At 39.3% G+C, this 21,924-nt stretch overlaps 1 protein-coding gene across 4 annotated transcripts in view; it reads left to right on the top strand.

The window, feature by feature from the left end:
- The window catches only part of RNGTT (RNA guanylyltransferase and 5'-phosphatase), a 272,562-nt gene that overhangs the window by 58,996 nt on the left and 191,642 nt on the right, over window positions 1–21,924 (top strand). For all 4 annotated transcript variants that reach the window (XM_061623302.1, XM_061623303.1, XM_061623301.1 and 1 more), the window contains exon 9: window positions 20,842–20,977. In XM_061623302.1, the coding sequence (XP_061479286.1) occupies window positions 20,842–20,977 (136 nt within the window). The remainder of the gene's footprint in view (window positions 1–20,841; window positions 20,978–21,924) is intronic.

Genomic DNA, 21,924 nt, shown 5'->3' with positions numbered 1-21,924 from the left:
AAGGAGGCTTACTTATTACTTAAGTAAGTAATAGCTTACTTTTGTTACAGAAGAATCAATCCATGGCAAAAGGAAATTTCTAAGGTAGAAGTGAAAGATTCTTTTTATAGGGCAGAGAAGCAATGCATAGAATTGTTTATTCCAGTTCCATAACTAAAGTCTGAAGACTCAAACTGAAAACCAGTAGCACCAGCTTACAAACTGAGTTACGAAATTAACCCTGTGTGATGTGGGAAGGGGAATAATAGCCCAGGGAGACTTGAGGGGATAAGGCAGAGCAGGTTCTAGGCAATACACATCTGGGTGTTTTGATGCTGTCTGGGTTTGTCCAAATTTAAGGTCAAAAGTATGTGCAGCATGACTCGTTAGAAATGGAGGCAACTCTGGTCAAGGCAGGCAGAAATTTACAGATGATTATACGGGACAACTCAATATGGTATATACTTAACTCTTACTTGACAGTAATCAATGATGAAATTTAATGTTGCTTTCAAAGCAGACACCTAGAGTTCTGCAGCAAAATGGTCAAAATCTATGACTGGGGTCAGTCATGCAGAGTATGTAAATTTGCGTGAAGTGAAGTTTCTCTGAATTTGTTGTTAGTAAATAAAGATTTTTTAACTAGGGACTAGGATCGTTGGTAGTTGTTGGATATTGAATGATAAGTCACCTAATTCTAGGATTTCCACCCATGTTCCAGAATACTAGAAACTATGGGTATGATGAGTGATAGGGCAAAAAGCGGAGACTTGGCAGATTCTGATGAATTTATTTGTAAGAAAGCTGTGGGATGGTTACAGCCAAACAGATTTCATTTTTACCACTGAACATGGCAATTTAGGATGTTGGCAATGTTTTAAGTTGTCTTAAAGACCACTTCATAGTTCAGAGAAAACGAAGGAACGGTTTTTCTGGCTTGCTGATGTTAATGCCACTAACATCACACAATCTTGATCAATACTTTGTTTAAAAGTATATATAATATTAGCTTGTTTCTATGATTGCCGTAATCGGTCATGAGGCTATATTTTATTGATTAGGAATGGAAAATCAAAGTCCGCTGATTGATTGTAAGTTGCCTACTGACTGCTCCATGTTAGGTGACTAACGAAATTAATATTCATCATCATCATCATCGGAGTAGGAGCAGTAGCCTTTGTATACTATATTCTCCAGAGAAAGAAAAACTCAAGGTGACCAAACATTTGAGCTTGTAACCCAGAGCATTCTAAAACTTTCCTTTCACTGTTGCCAGCTTTGTAATGAAAATCACAGAACAGCCAAGTATACCAATGCTTAAAGATTCAAAGCATGCATATTCACATCTGCATTATAAGCCAGTGCATATTATGCCTTCCGCAGCCTTGCCTGTGTAATTTGGAACACTGGAAAGTGCAATGCAGTAGCACAAATTGACACACAGTATTTATTTTGGGCATGTGGTATCTGCCGATGGCTAGCCCCTGAAATTATTATGTATATTATCCTCAGACTGGCAAAAACATACCTGACTTGGGTGATCAGCTGTCATTTCCCCTCCACCTAATCCTAAATACCAGGTGTAACTTTTCCTCTTGGAAATAGATAGCAAATCCCTGATGTACCAAAATCTGGAATTTTCTTGTGCACAGGCTGTGAGGCTATATTACATTTCATAATGGTGTGATAATAAAGGCAAAAAATCCATCCTGCCAAACCACACACAGGATAGTACACAGAGTGGTGAAAGTTCTGCTTCCCTCTGCACTTGGATTGGAGGAGGGGAGATTTGCTGTGGCAGTCACACATGTTAATCTAAAAAGATCTTTCATCCTGAAATCCAAAGAGGATTCAGGGTGATATATAAATGTTTTAAACAAATACATAGTTTCAATTTTTTTCAAATCAGGGAGCAATTACTTCTCTGATTAGGAAGTATGGATTGATTCCATAAAGGAATATTAAGGAACAAAAACAAATGTTAAATTCTATTTACTACTGTTGTGTGTTGAGGGACTATAGATAAACTTTATAACATAATCTTGGAGAAGGAACAAACAGTAGTTTTATGAGGAAATTGAAAAGAAATGTTGGGCAGGAAATAAGTATTGATGAATGGAATTGGTTATGGACCCACACTCTATCCAGATTGTCTTCGGGTGTCGGAAGGCAGAGCTGGGGTCCCAATCCCGGGGAGCTGGATCCCGGAGAGTTGGGAGAAGAGTATTCGGATGGATGGCAGAGGGAAGGGGGAGGAACTTCCCCCCCTTTGGAGCGAAGACAAGACAGAGGAGCTGCCAGTGATAAGGTCGCTTAGCGACGGGGAGCCTGAGCCCTCCCTGGACATTCTCACGCCTCCCCCTCTTTCAGGCTCAGAGCAAGAGGGGAAAGAGGGAGGGCTGCTCACAGCCGAAAAGCGGGGAGGCAGTTTGCCATCAGCCCCTCCCCTATCCCCCATCCTGGAATCGGAAACTTCAGAAGAAGAGGGGGTGATGCTTCCCCCCTCACCACGCACACGCAGACAGCTGAAAAGACAGGAGAGAAGGGGGGGAAGGCGGGCAGTACCTGAGGGGCAGTTAAGGAGGAGCGAAAGGTTGCGCGCCCGTTTGGCCCCTTCTTAAAGAACAGGCGGGAAGAAGTCCCTTGCTCTGTCAACTTTCTCCCAATGCCGCAGGACCTGTATCCCTGTATTGATTCATGAGAAAACGCAGTCTTTGTTTGGACATTACCCTAATAAAACACGAATTAATTACAGCCGTTGGTCTGGTTCCTGAGTCACATCCTGGGCCTGACATCGGCTGATTTAAAGAAAATTATTTCAAAATTTTATATCAATGGTATCTTACACCACATAGGTTGAACATGATATGTGGACCTGTGGAGTAGGAAGAGTTAATTTTATGCATCTATCCTGGGAGTGTCTTACCTAGACGTTTTGGAACACAATTTGTAATGTTATTAGAGAAATGTTAGCCTACAATATTCCTCAGGAGCGTAAGATAGTTTTTCTGTGATATTTTAAGAAAGTGATTTGGAAACTTATTAATAGCTGCAAAAATAATTATAGCTAAAACTTGGGGGGAAAGAGTAATGTACCATCTCTATTTGATTGGATTGAGAAAATATGGTATATTGTGACAATGATTAAATTAACATTTTATGACACCGCAAGTTAATCAGCCGAATAGTGCTGATTTTCATGGAAAAATGGGCTATGTTTCTAATGTTTTGGAATGACAAGTATCAGGATAATATATATATATGCTGTATGATGCCTTCAAGTTATTGTAACCTTACATTAAATTTAAGTACTATTGCATTGTCTGTTGTGAACCGCCCAGAGAGCTTCGGCTATGGGGCGGTATGTAAATTTAATTAATAAATAATAAAAATAAATTGGTTGTTGTTATGTGCCTTCAAGTCGATTACGACTTATGGCGACCCTATGAATCAATGACCTCCAAGAGCACCTGTCTTGAACCACCCTATTCAGATCTTGCAAGTTCAGGTCTGTGGCTTCCTTTATGGAATCAATCCATCTCTTGTTTGGCCTTCCTCTTTTTCTACTCCCTTCTGTTTTTCCCAGCATTACTGTTTTTTCTAGTGAATCATGTCTTAACATGATGTGTCCAAAGTATGATAACCTCAGTTTCATCATTTTAGCTTCCAGTGACAGTTCTGGTTTAATTTGTTCTAACACCCAATTATTTGTCTTTTTCGCAGTCCATGGTATGTGCAAAGCTCTCCTCCAACACCACATTTCCTATTGCATTGTACCAATTGTTATTATATATTTATTCTTGCCGAATGCATGCTGTATTTACTAAAATATACAAGCATGCTTTAATAACACACATTTGTTTAATTCATCTGTGTATACTCTCTTGTTTGCTGATATGAAATTCAGGGAAAAATGAGATACTGTGATACACTTTCACTTTCTGAACAATTTAGCTTTTAAAACTTTGCCTCTAAATGTTCCATGAAATGAATTGTATAATGAATTTACTGAAATAGATTTTTATTAAGCTGCTGCTGTCTCTGAAATGCTTTTATGCTAATATATTCATGAGAAAGAGATCTAAAAGGCAAACTAATTTTTTTTCTATTACAGAAATTATTCTTGTGGCCCTGATACAGGATATAATATTATATGTTAGGAGTAGCTGAGGAAAGTATGGCTTTACAAATGTACCCAATTTGGAAGGACTAGGTTATCGAAATTGAAATTGTATGAATAAGATAATTATCACAATATGGTAAGGCAGGTTCTATACTTGCTGCTGTGATTGGCTTTTTGTAATGAAAAGTATAATTAGACCAGGTGGTTAGTGGCTTGCTTCAGTCCCTAGATACATATCTCATTAATAATGTTTGTAGCAGATGTTTGTTCTAATGAGTGGAGTTGAATGTTCAGACTGGAATAGTGTGGGGAAGGTAATGAGACACCCATCTTTGGGAGACTGAAACTACGAGAATATTAGGGAAGGGTTTCAGTTGTTTATGAAATAGATGGCAGAAGTGAAAAGGGCAAGTCTCATTTTTTTTAATTAGAAAACTTGCAAACTGACCGAAAACTGTTAAGTGATGGGAAACCTTTTAGGCAACTACGATCAGTTTGCTTTTGAGATGCATTTGTAGTTTTCTGAAATAATTTTGAGATAGAGAGAGAGAAATGAAATTCTTTAGCTTGAGGGAATTATTTTCAAAAAAAGGCTTTCGACATAAACAGTTCTGGGAAATAGCTATTATATTTTAATAATATGAGCATTCCAGCTGCCATGTAAAAAACAGACTTGTTCAAAAACATGTTCTAAATGTGAACAGCAAGCTCATCCTGTCTTTCCATACATTCATAGTTTGAAAGCAAGTAGTTTGTGACTTGTGCAAATAAAATTTTGTCAATTTTTAGGTCTTCATTTGTAGGTTTGCCAAACGCATAGATTTTTTTTATAGATGAATACACACAGTGAACAAGGTAGTATTTGTTTCTTGGAACAAAATGATTGCTGAAGCACATTAGATAAGAGAAGGCTTTCCTTATCAGTGCTGTTAATGAAATTTTGTTTCTGTGGATCCATATTGTTATTTCATCCCCAAGGGTGCAGAGCTTCTGTATTGCTCTAAAGGTAACTGCTTTTGTGCATTGCCTATAATATTTTAATGAATGAGGTGTTGATTGCAAGATAGCATGAAGCATAGGGGTAATAGAGTGTGGCAGATGAAGACTGACCTGCAGAAATATCAGGAAGTTTCCACTTCTAACATCCCTATGCTTATGAATGACTTTTGCCTTGTTGTTTATTGTCACTTATGTTGTTGTTATGTGCCTTCAAGTCGATACAACTTATGGTGACCCTATGAATCAGTGATGTCCAAGAGCATCTGTCATGAACCACCCTGTTCAGATCTTGTAATTCAGGTCTGTGGCTTCCTTTATGGAATCAATCTCAGCTGGATTTAGAAAGGGAAGAGGCACCAGAGATCATATTGCAAGCATATGTTGGATAATGGAATGGACCAAGGGACATCAGAAGGAAATCAGCCTGTGCTTTATAGATTACAGCAAAGCCTTTAATTGTATAGATAACGAAAAACTATGGAATGCTTTAAAAGAATGGGGGTGCCACAGCATCTGATTGTCCTGATGCGCAACCTATACTCTGCACAAGAGGCTACTGTAAGGACAGAATATAGGGAAACCGGTTGGTTCCCCATCGGAAAGGGTGTGAGACAGGGATGTATTTTATCACCCTATTTGTTTAATCAGATGTTTTGAACTACAATTCTCAACATCCCTAATCACTGGACTTTGGATGAGTTAGTGGGTGATGGGGAAGGTAAAGGTAAAGGTGTCCCCGCGCTTGTATTGTGAGTCGTTTCTGACTCTTAGGGTGACGTCTTGCGATGTTTACTAGGCAGACCGTATTTATGGGGTGGGATTGCCAGTTCCTTCCCTGGCCTTTCTTTACCTCCCCAGCATGTGCCGGGTACTCATGTTACCGACCACGGATGTATGGAAGGCTGAGTGGACCTCGACCCCTTTTACCGGAGATTTGACTTCCTCCTTCCGTTGGAATCGAACTCCGGCCATGAGCAGAGCTTCGGCTGCATTACTGCCGCTTACCACTGGACTTTGGATGAGTTAGTGGGTGATGGGGAAGACTGTCTGAAATCCTGCAGAATCCTGGTCAATCAAAGTGGATGCTTCTGAGGTAGATAGACGTCTCAACTAATAGAAGACACCTTCCTAAATTGTCATAGTAATGCCTCCCTCCCCAGCAGCTTCAAGTCTTGGGGAAAAAATCTACAATTTCTTTTTGCTGAACCCACATAAAATTACTCTGGGTTGTATCCAGTGGTTGTGTGAGCAGAAGGCAGCTCCTGTAATGGATCTTTCTCTTCCCCTTCTCCCTGTCTGCAGCCCCAGCAACCCCGGAAAAACGGTGTCTCCAGAGAGTTGGGAGGTCCTCCTGAGCAGTGTGGGCCGTGTTGTATGTGGCTGCAATCAGAGGGAGAGAATCACCTGAAACCAGGTGGTGCAAGGTCCCTCCTTGATTTCAGACAATTCTCCTGTCATGCCTCTATCGGATGAGTCCTCAGAGGAGGATGAGGAGCAGTGGATTGGCACAGCAGACCCAGGAGAGGGAACAGCAGACTCACCCGAGATGCAGCTCCAGATCTTCCACCTTTGGAAGAGGTTCAGGACACAGCTGGAGCCCCTCAGTCAGTCTCAGGGAGTGAACAGGAGGCCCCTCTGCTCCCTCAGAGTGAAGATGCCTGCAAGTAGCAGAGCAGCGCAGACGTTTTGGTAGTTTAAGACTACGAGCTCCTGGGAGTTGGAGGGCTGATTGCTAGCATCTGAACCAGGGAGGGGAGCTTAAAAGGCAGCGAGAGGCCTTTTGCCCTCTTCTGGAAGCAATGTCAGACGCCAGCTTCAGACCCTCGCCAGCTGTACCAGGCCCTGTTGGGTCTTGAAACCCAGATTGCCTTGTTGGATTATTGAACCTTTGATTTGTGACTGACCTTGCCTTTGGAAAATGAATTGGTACATGAACTGAGACCCCTCAACCCCCATCCTTGCTTACCCACATTCTCTTCAAGCCTTATCTGTTTTGCAGCAAAGCCCCTGCTTAGGCAGCTGCCGGCTAATTGTTTTACAGTGCCATGAATGACCTTGGTGCAGCTGGCAGAGACTGACATCTCCCCTCCCACTGCACAGCACAGCCCATACTTTCTTGAGGGCCCTCCAACCCTCTGGAGAGAGCTGGGCTGCAGAGGGGGGGGGAGCAAGGGAAGAGAAAAATAGTTTGTTCTTGTGCAACCATTGTATACAACCCTTTACATTTATTTTGATTAAAGTTGTAGTAATCTATGTCAGAGGCGCTAAGATTGTAGATTTTTGCAACAAAACAAAAAACAGATTCATTTGGAAAAATCCTTATAAGGAGGTGGTTTGCTACTTTGCAAGCATCTACTGCACCCACCATGTTTCTGAGATATTCAGCTTTGCATCTGCTCTCCTAATGGCTTTTGTGGAAAGTGTTTTAGTGCCTCTGGCATCCCATATGCCAGTTGAAGTTAGTTAACATGATGCTGCAAGTCTCAGAAATATTTTATAGCTTACACCTAGATCAGTGGAAGACTTCGCTGTACTATTCTGGTTTCAAGTACAATAAAGGTATTGCCATAACAACTAATAAAGGATATCTAAGTAAATAGGCTGTTTTACATCGGGAGGGAAAAAAAGGTTAATCCATTTAGTTGGCTCATTAAAATATGTTTTAAAGTCAGCTTTTTGTTTGGTGCTAAAAGAAAAGAGAAATCTTCATTTTTCTATCAGAATCTTTTGAATTCCCCTTGCTTCTATAATCTCAAAAACCCAGGTTTTGTCTTGGAGAGGACTACTAGAGTAAACATGTTCATTCTGGAACTTCTGTGATCTTGATCGCCCTTGGTTTTGAAGACGTTTTTATTCAGATATTTTAATAGGTATAATCAGGGGTGGGGAATCTATTTCAGCTTGAGGGTGCTATTGACTCAGGCAGAACTTCCAGGGACCGCATGCCAAAGATGGGCAAGGCCAGGGTTGTGACTTGAATTGAAATGAAATGATAAGCATAACAAACTAGCAGGATGGAAAGGAATATCTCTTCCTCTCCCCACCCCCACCCTGCTATTTCGAAGTGACTTGTTTTTGATGCTTTTAAAAGTTGCCTTTAAATTGCAAAAGTTGCTCAGTATGGCATTAGCAAACCTATGCACCTCACCATGATTAACTGATGCTTTTTTCATTTACAAAACATTATAAATCATACTCCAACTATGTTTAGATGAGACTGACAAACACAAGCAGCCCTACGCAGCTCACCAAGATCTAATAATACTTTTAAAAGTTGGTTGTGACCAGGAACTTTGGAAGCAAGAGTTGGGTGGAGCACTGATTCTGATGGTGTCCAAGCAATCCAGAATACTCCTATCTCCAATGAAGATCCCCAAGTGTGCTGAAAGTTGTTGACCAGGAGAGGGCAGGCAACACAAGTGGCACAGAACACTGGCTGGTTGTTTTTTGTTTGTGTCTTGTTTTGCTGCTGTTGATACTGAGGCTGTCACTGTTGCCAGACCTTGGCCAGTGCTCATGAAGCACTGGACGCTTCCATTGCTTGGGGATCTCCTCTGATGTTTGTTTGAATTGAAGGGGTGTGTGGGCAGAACATTACAAGCTTGACCATTGGAGGAATCAGGAAGCATTGGAGGTGTCCAATGCTTCCTGATTTCTTCCAGTTTATTTATTTATTTGATTGATTCCATTTATGAATCCCACAAAATATTTGGAAGCTGGTTGAGCGTGCAGTGCCCTGCCCACATCCCTATTCAGCCCAACAAACATTAGACAAGTATTGGAAGAGATCAAGAAGCATCTTCTGATGCTTGTTAAGTGCTGTTCCAGGGCATTTTCCCAGTTGTGCTTGGACACCACCAAAAAAGGCAGTGGAGGCCCACACGGAGGGACAGGGACTGAGAAGGGCTGAAAGATTCCATAGGCGGGGTCCAGGTTGCCTGTTCTCCTTCCCTGGCTTAAATGTACATAACTAATGGGTTTTGGAGGTCCATAGGAAAAACATACAAGCTTTTATATCGCTTGAATGGATGTTTCCATTGCAAATTTTTGTTAGTCTGTACTTAATTATACTATGCCTTGAGTGTGCTAGGAAAACAAACCAACGCTTTCCCCCCCCTTTGGAGTTTTTATTCCTATAACTGAAGGAGAAGGCAAGTTTGAAGTGTGGATTGCATTCATGTGTAGCCTTTATTTTAAGTACTAGGATTCATGTAAGCTTTCCCGATGGTTATTGTTGGTGGTTCCAAGTTCATTTGCGTATCCTGCTGTGGAGCAAATGCTTAGTTATAAAGAAGGAACAGTTACTTGCAAATAATCATTCTTGATTTTGTCCTACACAAAGTGGTATATACTTTTTGGAACTGGATAAAATAGAATTATTACCATGTTTATTGTTGTAAAGGTTCCTTGCGGCTTACGAGCAGCACTGCTAACGAATCAGTCTGAAAATGGGACAACCAATAGTACAATGTGCTATGCATGATCATTTGATTATTTGCAAAGATACAGTGCATTAAAATGCTAATTATCTTGTTTGTGTTGTGAATAATAATCTTGTAGTCCTATTGTCTTGGAATACTCTAATTAGAGCAAGATAAATGGGATTCTTGCTTGTACGTAATGTTCAAGTTGTGTAAGTGCTGGCAACTATTTAATTTCAACTTGTAGAAGAATGAGAAAGGGGTACTAAGCTCAGTAGCCAAGAAATATCCAGCACTGACATAAGAGAGGCCAAGTGAAATCCATCCTCCTAGACTAAAAAGGAACATAAAAGTAGCACAATTTTTTTTGTATCATAGCCTGCAATTTTTTTTTTAAATAGCTCCCTCTACTACCCTGGGGCCATCAGATATATTATGCCCCTCCTCCTCATTTTGTGTATATGTTTCCTTTGTGTACTTCACATACTTATATGAGCATTGTTTTTTTAAAAAAAACTGCACCTAAAGAAAAGGAGCTTTGGAGGGCATCAGGTATGAGGCAATTTGATGGGGAAGAGAAGGGAATAAGATTAGCGCCCTCATCCCCAAGCATTCTGTTGAAGAATGGAGCCTATAGCTGGAAGGAATTGTTTGCTGTATTTCAGTATTTTTTAATATGCTATTGTATTGTTGAATGTCTTTGTCATGAGTTAATTGGGTCCAGTTCTGTCCAGTTCAAAATAATTTGTGCCAAGCAAGTGTAATCTTTTATAAAGCTTATGCTTAACACAGGGCATACTTTTGAACACATTTTTCTGGCTAAGTACACCTTTTATTATTAGTATTGTGTACACAGCTGTTAAGTACATGGACCTGTAAACTTGTGGTTCCAGGTGTTTGGGTCACAATAGATCTAGCTCATAAGAGAGAAAATAAAAAGTAACGAGTTACAGACAGAATAGGGAGCCCAAGGAGAAACTTGAAGGCTTAAGGTGCCCCACCCCAGTATGCATTCCAGCGTACTGCATCTCCTGAACATTGAGGTTTTTTAAAATAACTTCAGTAGGTGGCAGTCAATCATGACTGATTTTATCTTTCCAAGTTGTCACATTTATTTCTAGGAATCCCACCATTTAATGACAAACTCAGCCAACTTGACTGTTTATTTCATATATTGGTTGGAAGCCAAAGAGCCGTAATGGACTTGCCAGAGGGCTTCACTAATACCTAGTGAGATCTTTGACTTTTTTTTCTTTGAACAGGAGGCTCCTGAGCCACTTCACAAACTACTTTTGAAAGTCTTCATTGCAGGCATGGAGGGCTTGCTATTTAAGAAATATGAACCCAAAGCTCTTTTGAGCAGGCAAAACCAGTTACACACTTGTTTTGGATTCTGTCTTTTATTAAATAGTTTGTTTCCCCCAAAATGAGAGCGGTTGGACTGACTTCTTCTGGTTTTTTTTTTAAACTTGTTTTCTGTTTATATTTATCTGATATGGAGTGGGTGGGGAAAGTGTGTTCAGTGGCTCACTTATGGTTCATCAAAATTAATAATTCAGGAGCCCATTTCCTAAGTCCTCTTGTTTACCGGAAGCAGAAAATAGGGACACAGGGACCAAGCACATAGAATACTTGTAATGCACAGGAGCTGATGCTGGTGTTATCAACTAGGAAGTAAAACTCTGCTGGAAGCATGAAGCATTTTATCGAAATCACTGGCTTTTAGAGTACATGCCTTTTGTGATTTAGCACTATCAGTGCCATTGGAGATAATTAAACTGATTAGATCTTGGGATTGGAGTAGGGTCACATCCAATGGTGCACAAGCAGAATGGACTTCAGGATCCATTACTGTGGCTTGAGGCTTAGGTGACTGGTGGTGCAAACTGCCTTCCATCAGCTTTAGCTGGTAGCCTAGCTATGCCCCTATCTGGACATGGATAGCCTAACTTCTGTTGTCTACGCTCTGGCAACCTCTAGGTTAGATTACTGCAAGGTGTTATGTATGGGGCTGCCTTTGAAGATGGTTCAGAAACGAACTGGTGCAGAATTTAGTGTCAAGGTTGCTGACTGGGGCAAGATGGTTATGAACACATAACACCAACCCTACCATTTAGTTTCCAGGGCCAATTCAAAGTTCTGCTTTTGACCTATAAAACCGTAGGTGGTTCAGAACACCTATACCTCAAGGATCGCCTCTTCCCATGTGAACCAACCCAAACCCTGCATTCATCATCTGCGGCCCTTCTCCATATGCCCTCTCTGAGGGAAGTGAAGAGGTGGAGACATCAGAACAGGCCTTTTCAGTGGTGGTCCCACATTTATGGAATGCTCTCCCCAGGGAGGCATGGTTGCCACCATCTCTGTCTGTTTTAATATGTTTTATCTGCCAGGTCACAAAATCTCTTGCATATTTTAGATTGTTGTATCCATGTTTTTGTAAGGCACTTTGAGTTTCACTGTACTGAAAAAAGCAAATCCGTTCTGAAAGGTTAAGGGACCTGCAGTTTTAAATGTTTATCTGGCAATATTGTTAAAGCATATTAAATTGTTTAAACTTGGGACGGACTGAAGTACTTCAACACTTGAGTCTCTAACTGTGTAGTTTAATCCCTTCCCAAAAGTTGCTTCATGTCACAGCTGAAATGTAATTACATTTAAGACATCAGCTAAGGGATTAAGCTATGTGATCCCATAGACTCAGTAATTATCATGGATGCATTGTTTCTTCAGCTTAAATTACAAAAGACACAGAATCAATAAACCAGCAATGTGATATTGTTATAGTAAAGCATCCTAGATCAAGTAGTTCAGAGGTTGAATGAAGTTTGGTTTCATAACCAGATAAAAAGGGCCTTATGAACAGTCATAGTTATAGAACTAAGGCTATTTTGCTTTGCCTATGAAGTTGTGGGTGGCGTGGGTGGTTATGTAGCCATAACTATGGCTCCCAGGCTATGGTCTGAGGGCACATAAGGCTAGCTTCCTGCTGAAGCTAAGCAGGGTCAGGTCCGGTCAGTGTCTGGATGGGAGACCGCCTGGGAACCATATGTAAGCCGCCTTGAGTTTCTATCATGAAAAGAAAGGAGGGGTATAAATGTAATAAATAAATAAATAATATATAAACAATAATCTATAGTTGGTTTTCCTGGTGAGTCCCAATCTTGGTTTCCTTTCTAAGTTCCTGGTATCTCCTCCACCTCCTCCGTATTAAAAAGCACACAAAGTTTTCTAAGTGCTATACAGACATTAAACAGCACAGTCACTGCCTGACCTGACCTGAGAGACAGAAGGATGTGTAAGCTCAAACATGTGCCTGGGAATAAGCAGGATGGATCATCTCTTAATTGCCTGTGTTTGAAAGATCAGTGTAAGATGAAGGAATACTGATCTAGCTTGAGGTATTTAGCAGAGATACATAACGCATCTATTGGGAGGTAGTAAATAAGTGACAATGTATCCACCAGTGCAGCAATTGTAAAAAATTGTTGCCCCACACATTCAGTTAGTACCATTTACTCTCTCTCTCTCTGTATGTGAACTAATAGGTCTGATAGTGTTACTGATCTCATCAGAATTATGCAACAAACTCAAAATAGACAGAATATTCCCATTCTTCTCTTGTTCCCTGTATTGTATGCTGATGGCAATGTTTGTATGTCAGAAATATGTTGATAGTAGTATGCTGCCATCTCTGATATGTAATTTGTAATTGTTCTAGGTATAAAATAAGTGGTGAATATATGGAAGAGTTAAGTATAAATTGGCCATTTCAGAATACTGAACAGATGTCCTACAGGAAGCAGAGCTCAGAATATGCAATACCCTCATTTTATATTACATTGGTATCCTGCTGAGAGAATATACTTGCTTACTTTATTATAATCTCACACTTAGGCAGCCATCCTAACCCCATTTAACTGGGCCTGAGTAGATATGGTTAGGGTTGCCGCCTTAGTCAGGACTTTTCATGTTAAGGTTGCAATTTTAAACACACTTACTAGAGAGTGAAAATCCTATTGAACTGAAGCATGAGTAAATATGCTTAAGATTTCATGGTATAACCAGCACTTTGAATTGTGCAGAGAATGCCCAATAGGCAAATGGCATGGATTATTGAGCAAAGGTGCAGCATGTCCCTATCAGCCTCCCTGAGGTATGAGTTGAGCAGTGGTGGTATGGGCTACATTAACCTTCAAAATAGTTTTAAGGAGCACCCCCGTCTAAAGGACATTGTAGCAGTCAGTCCCAAGGCAAGAATGATGGTTCCTTGGTCCAAATCTGAAAGAGATGCTTTCAGTTTGGAAAAAAGTATTTCCAGTTGTGCTAGACACCAAGAATTAGAATAGATGCTAGAGGCTTGAGATGAAAGGAAAGAAATAATAAATCCTAAGTAGGGATCATGTACTGGAAATGTTTCTGTTCAGACATTGTACTGTTTTGGCAAGCAGCTTTTCTGTGTACACACTTGGATATTCAAAGGATCTCATTTACATAGGGAGCTGCCATGTACTATAGTAGGTCAGGCTATTTGTCCATCTAGCCTAGTATGGTTTACCATGACTGGAAGCAACTCTCCAGGATCTCAGACAGAGGTCTTTCCCATCATCTGCTACTTCATTTTTCGAACTTGGACATACTAGGGATTGAAGTTTGGATCTTCTGCATGCAAACTATGAGTTATTATGCTAGTATTGAGGAATGGTCTCTTCCATAAAGGGAAGTGGTATGAGTGTGTAAGAGAGAGAGAGACTCACACACACTCGCACTCTAACAATAGGCTGACACAACATTTAATTGCTGGATTCCTGACAAAAACTATTATATTAACTTATGATGACATTATTGAATGGGAATGTCCTTGGCAGTCAACCAAGGCCATAGTGGCATTAATCAGTAGTTTTTATTTTTATATTTTTAGGGCAGAGCACAATGCAGGAACCACACATTTAAAGCTAAAAATCTGGCAGTCAGAATAGGAGCCTGTGAACCTAAATTTAGCTAAGCTAGAGACTGTTGTATTTTGGGGCGCCTTGGCTTCAACAGCTTCAACAGCTTCAATAAATATTGTTTGAACATATTTTACTTTGGGTAATAATAGAAGCATATTTGGCCTTATTGCACAAAGCAGGAATTGGGAATATATTTTCCTAGAGTAAAATAAATGTCTGGTTAGTCATTCATTAATCCTAGGAGAATCATACTTACAGGTGCTGAACAGACAATAAGCTTCCTTGGTGGCATGTTATGTGTATAAGATGTGGATAGTATGCCTGTCCATATTCTCCCTGTGGAGAGACAGGGGGGAAAGAGCCAATACCTATCGAAATTACCTGTCAGAATTTAATAAGCACCAGATACTGGTAGTTTATTGAGAATAACTATATGGACTCAAGGTATTGGGCATGTTGATCCCATAGAGGAGTGTATATGGTATCTTTCATTGGAATAACCAGAAATTAAAGATTTTTCTTAAAGGATTTGAACATCACAAGGTTGACTTGAAATAGACTTGGAGTAAAAGTTGGGCACACCCAGTGTGGTTTTATACAAAGGGCGGATATGGCTGATTCCTTTGATTTCTCCCTAACTGTATAGTGAGCAAGCCTTTCTTGTTTCCATTTTGTTGTTGTTGTTGTGTGGAGAAGATATGTATAAGAAGCAGATTAAGTGCATTAGTTGTTAAATGAAGCTGTTTAATATTTGGGTTGACTCAGCAAATGTCATAAAGGTAGGGGATAAAGAGAACAAAACAGGAGGACACTATTTAGTTAGCTTAAATTGTATTTATGAGGCATGTAAGGTAGTCATTCTATGTTACCTGGCCTAACCAATTAGTAATAATCAAAATCTAAAACAGCTAAGAACTAAAGATGAGATCTAGGAATTAAAAAAGGTCAGAAATAGCTTACAGGTACTGTACCAATGAATACCTGCATAGAGAACATATTATTTTCAACACCAGAAAGGCCATACATGTGGGTACCAATTGCTTCAGGAGAACCCCCTCTGGGTAGCTTGGCCATAGCTATACTATGTGCCTGCTGACAGCACTATGGTTTTCGGCATGAAGCCCCTTTTGAGCCTCAACAGGAGAAAGTAAATGTACTACTAGGGGCTCTACCATCTATGTCCCACAGCATGTCCATTCTTGACCCTAGGAACAGGAAGTAGGGCTGTTGGTGCATTGCCTGCCAGGAAATTCTGCATAGAAGGAAAACGACATATTTGCTCCAAATACTGTTCTACTTTGGAGCTTTTGTATCTGTCTCCATAACTCCCAAACAATCTAAGATGGCTTCCATAATCCAAAATGGCCAATATAGTGATCAACAAAATTTCAGAACAAAGATTTTTTCATTAATCTAAATTGGATAGCTCAGTGAGTTTGCAGTTCAAAAGTATGTAAGCAGTCCTTTTGGTAGAAATGAAGCACACAAAATCATTGAGAACGAACACTGTTAATTGTGACTGCAAGACTGCAGGAGGGTATAAGGCTTCAGTGCACATTTTTCTGTGACTTAGCGTTGGGTAAGAAGGCATTGAGAAGAGCTACGTTTAGAAGACTAATTTGAGAACACCTAGAAGTTAACCTACATATATCATATCAACATAGAGAACTTTAGCAATCATGTATCAGAAAGGACAGTGAAGCAGTTCAAGAAATACTGAACATCATTAGAAGCTAATCTCTGAATTGGTGGTGAACTAAGAAGTCTTTCAACAGGTAAATCTGCTACACTTAAGATAAAGGATGACCTTTTTAATGGAGAGAAAAGGGGAATAGAAGCCTTCAATAAATTTGTTCAAGACTGTTGTACATTAAGTGCATGTATCATTTTTTCTCTGCTTCCTAAATTGGGACATAAAACATTCAAAGATCTCACAATAATCATTAAAGTCAATGCAAAAGATAGACTCTTACCATTGAAATAAGATTAACTTTTTGCTATATTGGCTGTTTTGGGGTAGATACGAAAAATTGATATAAAGTCTGTTTTTTCATACCTATTGGGATCCCTACCTTGGTCTCTGAGTGATGCCTTTTCTCATCACAGGAAGACAAACAAGGCTCCAAGTCCTCAACTATCTCATTAAAGATGTCTAGGCTGAAGACAAGTATCCAGAGCTTGCCATATCAATGTTTGATGGAATGCTATTCTAAAGAAAACATTGCCTGCCCAGGGTGAGACATTTAGTCCATTGCCACAGAAGGTATTCCAGAAGGTCACATGGGTGCCAAGCAGCAGAGTGGATGTAGTATTCGATGTATATATCATGTTGTTGTTGTTGTATGTGCATTCAAGTTGATTACAACTTATGGCGACCCTATGAATCAGTGACCTCCAGTAGCATCTGTCATGAACCACCCTGTTCAGATCCTGTAAGTTGAGGTCTGTGGCTTCTTTTATGGAATCAGTCCATCTCTTGTTTGGTTTTCCTCTTTTTCTACTCCCTTCTGTTTTTCCCAGCATTATAGTCTTTTCTAGTGAATCATGTCTTCTCATGATGTGTCCAAAGTATGATAACCTCAGTTTCATCATTTTAGCTTCTAGTGATAGTTCTGGTTTAATTTGTTCTAACATCCAGTTATTTGTCTTTTTCACAGTCCATGGTATGCACAAAGGTCTCCTCCAACACCACATTTCAAAGGAGTTGATTTTTCTCTTATCCACCTTTTTCCCTGTCCAACTTTCACATCCATACATAGAGATCGGGAATACCATGGACTGAATGATCTTGACTTTAGTGTTCAGTGATACATCTTTGCATTTGAGGACCTTTTCTAGTTCTCTCATAGCTGCCCTCCCCAGTCCTAGCCTCCTTCTGATTTCTTGACTATTGTCTCTATTTTGGTTAATGACTGTGCCAAGATATTGATAATCTTTGACAAGTTCAATATCCTTGTTGTCAACTGTAAAGTTGCATAAATCTTCTGTTGTCATTACTGTAGTCTTTTTGAGGTTCAGCTGTAGTCCTGCTTTTGTGCTTTCCTCTTTAACTTTCATCAGCATTCGTTTCAAATCATTAGTGGTTTCTGCTAGTAGTATGGTATCGTCTGCATATCTTAAATTATTGATATTTCTCCCTCCAGTTTTCACACCTCCTTTATCTTGGTCCAATCCTGCTTTCCGTATGATATGTTCTGTGTATAGATTAAACAAATAGGGTGATAAAATACATCCCTGTCTCATACCCTTTCCTATTGGAACCAATCGTTTTCTCCATATTCTGTCCTTACAGTAGCCTCTTGTCCACAGTATAGGTTGCGCATCAGGACAATCAGATGCTGTGAAACCTTCATTTCTTTTAAAACATTCCATAGTTTTTCATGATCCACACAATCAAAGGCTTTGCTGTAATCTATAAAGCACAGGGTGATTTCCTTCTGAAATATATAACATATATTCCATTAAAGACACTGAGAGAAACTGTAGATCAGAGAAAACTGCACCATCAAGGGTAATTTACAGCAGCATTATGGGGTCATACGAAATCAGGAGGTGGCGACAGTTAATTCAAGAATTGCAAATCAAAACAGAACTTGTCAGGTTTCTTGTCAATGAATGGGAAGAAGACACATTCAGAGACATGCTGGGCGATAAAAAAATATATGTAATAGTTGGTGATGTGTTGGCAAATTTCTAAAGAAGATGCTACTCATATTCCAGAACTCACTAGTGTACATAAAGAGGCTGATACCAGAATGATGGTACATGTCGCACATGCAACACACAAAAAGTTGCAGTAATTTTACTCTCCCAATACCATTCAATAAACAAAAGTGGTTATGTCTACTTCAGAAATCAGTCAAAAGCCCACATTTTGAGTTATAATCTTGTGATGCAGAAGATTCAACATCTGCTTCCAGATAATATTCCTCTACATGATTTCTTAACAGCACTTCCTGGTATTCATGCTTTGTCTGGATGTGATTCAGTTTCTGCATTTTGTAGTAAAGGATAACTGGGTATTCTAAAGTTGTTACTGAAATCACCAGAACATGTTAAATCATACGTGCAACTAGGCTCAACTTGGGATGTAGAAGAAGTGTTCACAGCAATAGAATTACTGGTGTGCAAGTTGTATGGCAAGATGTGTGATTTAACCTATTACAATATGAGTTACATTGTGTAACAAGTGGTGACATGCAGCCAGAAGCTGTGCCTCTATGCCGTATATTCGTGCGCCTTCATATTCAATGGTCAAACTATCAGCCTAGAATTTGGAAAAATGTTGTAATTCCAAATCCTGAAATACCCTCTCCGAACAGGCATAGTTGGAGTATCACTGATGACTACCTGAAAATCAAATGGCTCAGCAGCAAAGTTGCACCAGATGAGATTTTAGAGTTTTTGGCATGAAAATGTGGGAAGTCACATGTCATAGAAAAGTGTTGCTGTTTAACAGAATTGAAGTGCACTGACATGTGCAAGATAAAGAGTGACAATATGGAGAAAGGAAATGATTAGACAGCAAGAAATACAATTAACTGACATAATATCGATGGAATTTGTTTTTAAAAAATTGTTCCAAATAATTTTTTTCTTGAAAATGTTTATGTATTGTATTTTTATGTGATCATACAAGTTTCCCAGCATTATGAAGGGGATGCAGGTGTGGTTCCCACAGCTTTGTAAATCACTATGGTGGTGGTCATTTTGGATAATGGAAGCCATCTTAAATTATTTGGGAGTTATGGAGATCTTAAAATTTAAATTCCCCATCCAACAAAACCTATACATAGACACTAAGCACACTTTCCAAGACTTTAGAACAGGAATATTGCGGAATGCTACATTTGGAGTACTCAGTCTTGGATTTTGGCTGACATATAGAAAATGCTACCAGTTCAGAGTGGGAAACAACCATTTTTGACCATCACTATATGCCTGTAAAGTAGCTGCAAAGTTGTACCTGTTATCTCCAAAAGAGGATAAATTCAGTCCTAGGTGACTGACTATTAGAAAGTATATATAAAAAGATTTATTCACATGAAGATGTAAAAATGTTTGCTATCTGTTATATCTTGGCATTCTAAACAAGCTCTGTATGCGAAACAAATGCATTGCAATGTCTGAATATTTTACCTTTTGTACATTATATCCTGTGCTATTATATTTTAGCTGTAAAAGAAAGGAGAAGGAAGCAGAAACTGATTTTAAAATATTTTAGTTTTTGAAACCTATAAGCTAGTTATAGTTTCACTGGTATAGAGAGAACAGTTGTAGGTCATTCTGATTTTCTGAGCCTGTCCACTAAAATAATCCTCTTTCCAATATGCACTTACTTGGGAGTAAGTCCCATTGAACTCAATGGAGCTTACTTCTGAGTAGATATATATTGGATTGCATCTTTTATCTTTGAGTCCAATGTTCAAACTTTTTGGACCAAAATAAAATGTTTCCCTCAAAAAAATTTATAAAAAGGACTGCACTTTTAAAAAGATTTGTTCTGCCAGAAAGAAATTCTACTAAAGAAGAATGCAAGTGTGGACATGCATCTCTAAAAGCCAGCTTGTTAACTTCAGAATTTTACTACACATGTTGATATCACTCCTGCATTGTTTCTTTCCTTCCCTAAACATTTAAATGTATCATTTTTGCTGATTTATATTTTGCCCTGCAGTTACTTGCTTTTTAAGATGGCATTTTACAGTAGTTACTAATTGCAAGAGAATTATACTATTCATTTGACTCAAAGCAACTGAAATGTACATGAGTAATTGAACAAATCTGCCTTGACATATATATATATATATTGTTTGCTGTGTTTTCTTCTCACAAGTATGTTGTGTATTAAGTACAAATTATAGCTCTCATAATTTCTGGATTCCTCGAATCTGGATAGATGAAATTATGTGGTACCTCATAGCCAATTCATTCCATAGCGTAAAGATTAGTGCAATAGCAGTCAATAGCATAAAGATTAGTACAATAGCTTTTATTGTATAATGGCTTTATAAAGAGGTAATAGCATCATGCACTTTGGTGTTTTGCTAGTGGGGTCAGTTCCATGCAGTTCTGTCAAATGCAAGTTGAAGCTAAATGCATGAGAACAGGAGGACATTGTTCCTTGCTGACCCAGAACAACAAATTTAAAGCCTTTTTGGATTGCCAGTGACCAGCATTAGTTATTATTTGATTCTGACCCCTATTCTCTGAAATAATGCTCCTTATATGACTAGAAAACATGTCATAAATTTATAACTTGTCTGTAGTAATTTTATTTTTTAGATTTAAAGGATACCAAATTAATAAAAACTGTTGCATACTATGGGGTAGGTAGTGTTTTATTGTCTTTATTTTTTCTTCACAGGTATATGATGTTGATCGATGGTAAGAATGAAGTCTATATGATTGACAGAGATAACTCAGTGTTTCAGGTATCTCATCTGGAATTTCCATTTCGTAAAGATCCACGAGTACACTTAGAAAATACTCTGATGGATGGGGTAAGAGGTTCTGTCTGTTTGCATGATTTTTTCATTTCAGTAGTTTCATAGTTTAAGATAGTGTTGAAATGATAAGGGGTGCTTAGTGTCCAGTTATTTCTAGAATCTGTCCATACTATGGACTCAGCTGACACTCCATGAAGATACTTGTCAGGTTTCCAGTGGTGACAGTCAGTTGCCCAAGTCATTCAAGTTGGCTTTGCAGAAGCTATGCAAGAGGCTCTTCATAAAACGAGACTCAGCCCTTCTACTGAGACATTTGCAGAAGACTCAGAGGAGGACAAGATTTATTCTCTCAGTTCCTGCCAGGCTTTTGGGAAAGAGAAGAAGTAATGCAAGGAATTGTAGGAGGGAAGGGATTCTTGGCAACCACAAAGAATGGCTATCTATGCCAACCTTGGTGGATCTCCTGATTACAACATTTATCACCAAAAAGGCAGATTTCTCACTGTCTCCAAAATGGTCACAGTGCAAATAAACTAAGGCTGGAATCCAATAAATGTCTACTCAGAAGTAAGCTCTATTGGGTTCAATGGGACTTACTCCCAGGTAAGTGTTTATTAGATTGCCACCTGTTACATTAATTCAGCTAAGTCATACTCAGAGTAGATCTATTGAAATGAATGAACCTAAGTTAGTCATGTCCATAAACTTCAGTGGGTCTATTCTGAGTAGGACTAACATTGAATGTCGCCCAAAGAAAATGAGGAACTAAAAGAAGACAGCTTCTCTTAGGCCAGGGGTGGGGAACCTCTAACCTACAGACCAAACTTTGGCCACCAAGGGTTCAAATGTGGCCCGTGAGTCCATTTCCCCCCCAAACCATGCCCACCTGCCCCACATCTGACATCATATGTGATATTTGGTGTGGGGCAGGTAGCGGCATGGCTAGGGGTGCCAACAGGATTTTCTGGGCCTGGTATACTGTATGTAGATGATGATGATTT

This window comes from Rhineura floridana, chromosome 4 (genome assembly GCF_030035675.1).
Source record: "Rhineura floridana isolate rRhiFlo1 chromosome 4, rRhiFlo1.hap2, whole genome shotgun sequence".
Taxonomy (NCBI): Eukaryota; Metazoa; Chordata; class Lepidosauria; order Squamata; family Rhineuridae; genus Rhineura; species Rhineura floridana.
This window is presented reverse-complemented; position numbering and strand designations above follow the sequence as displayed.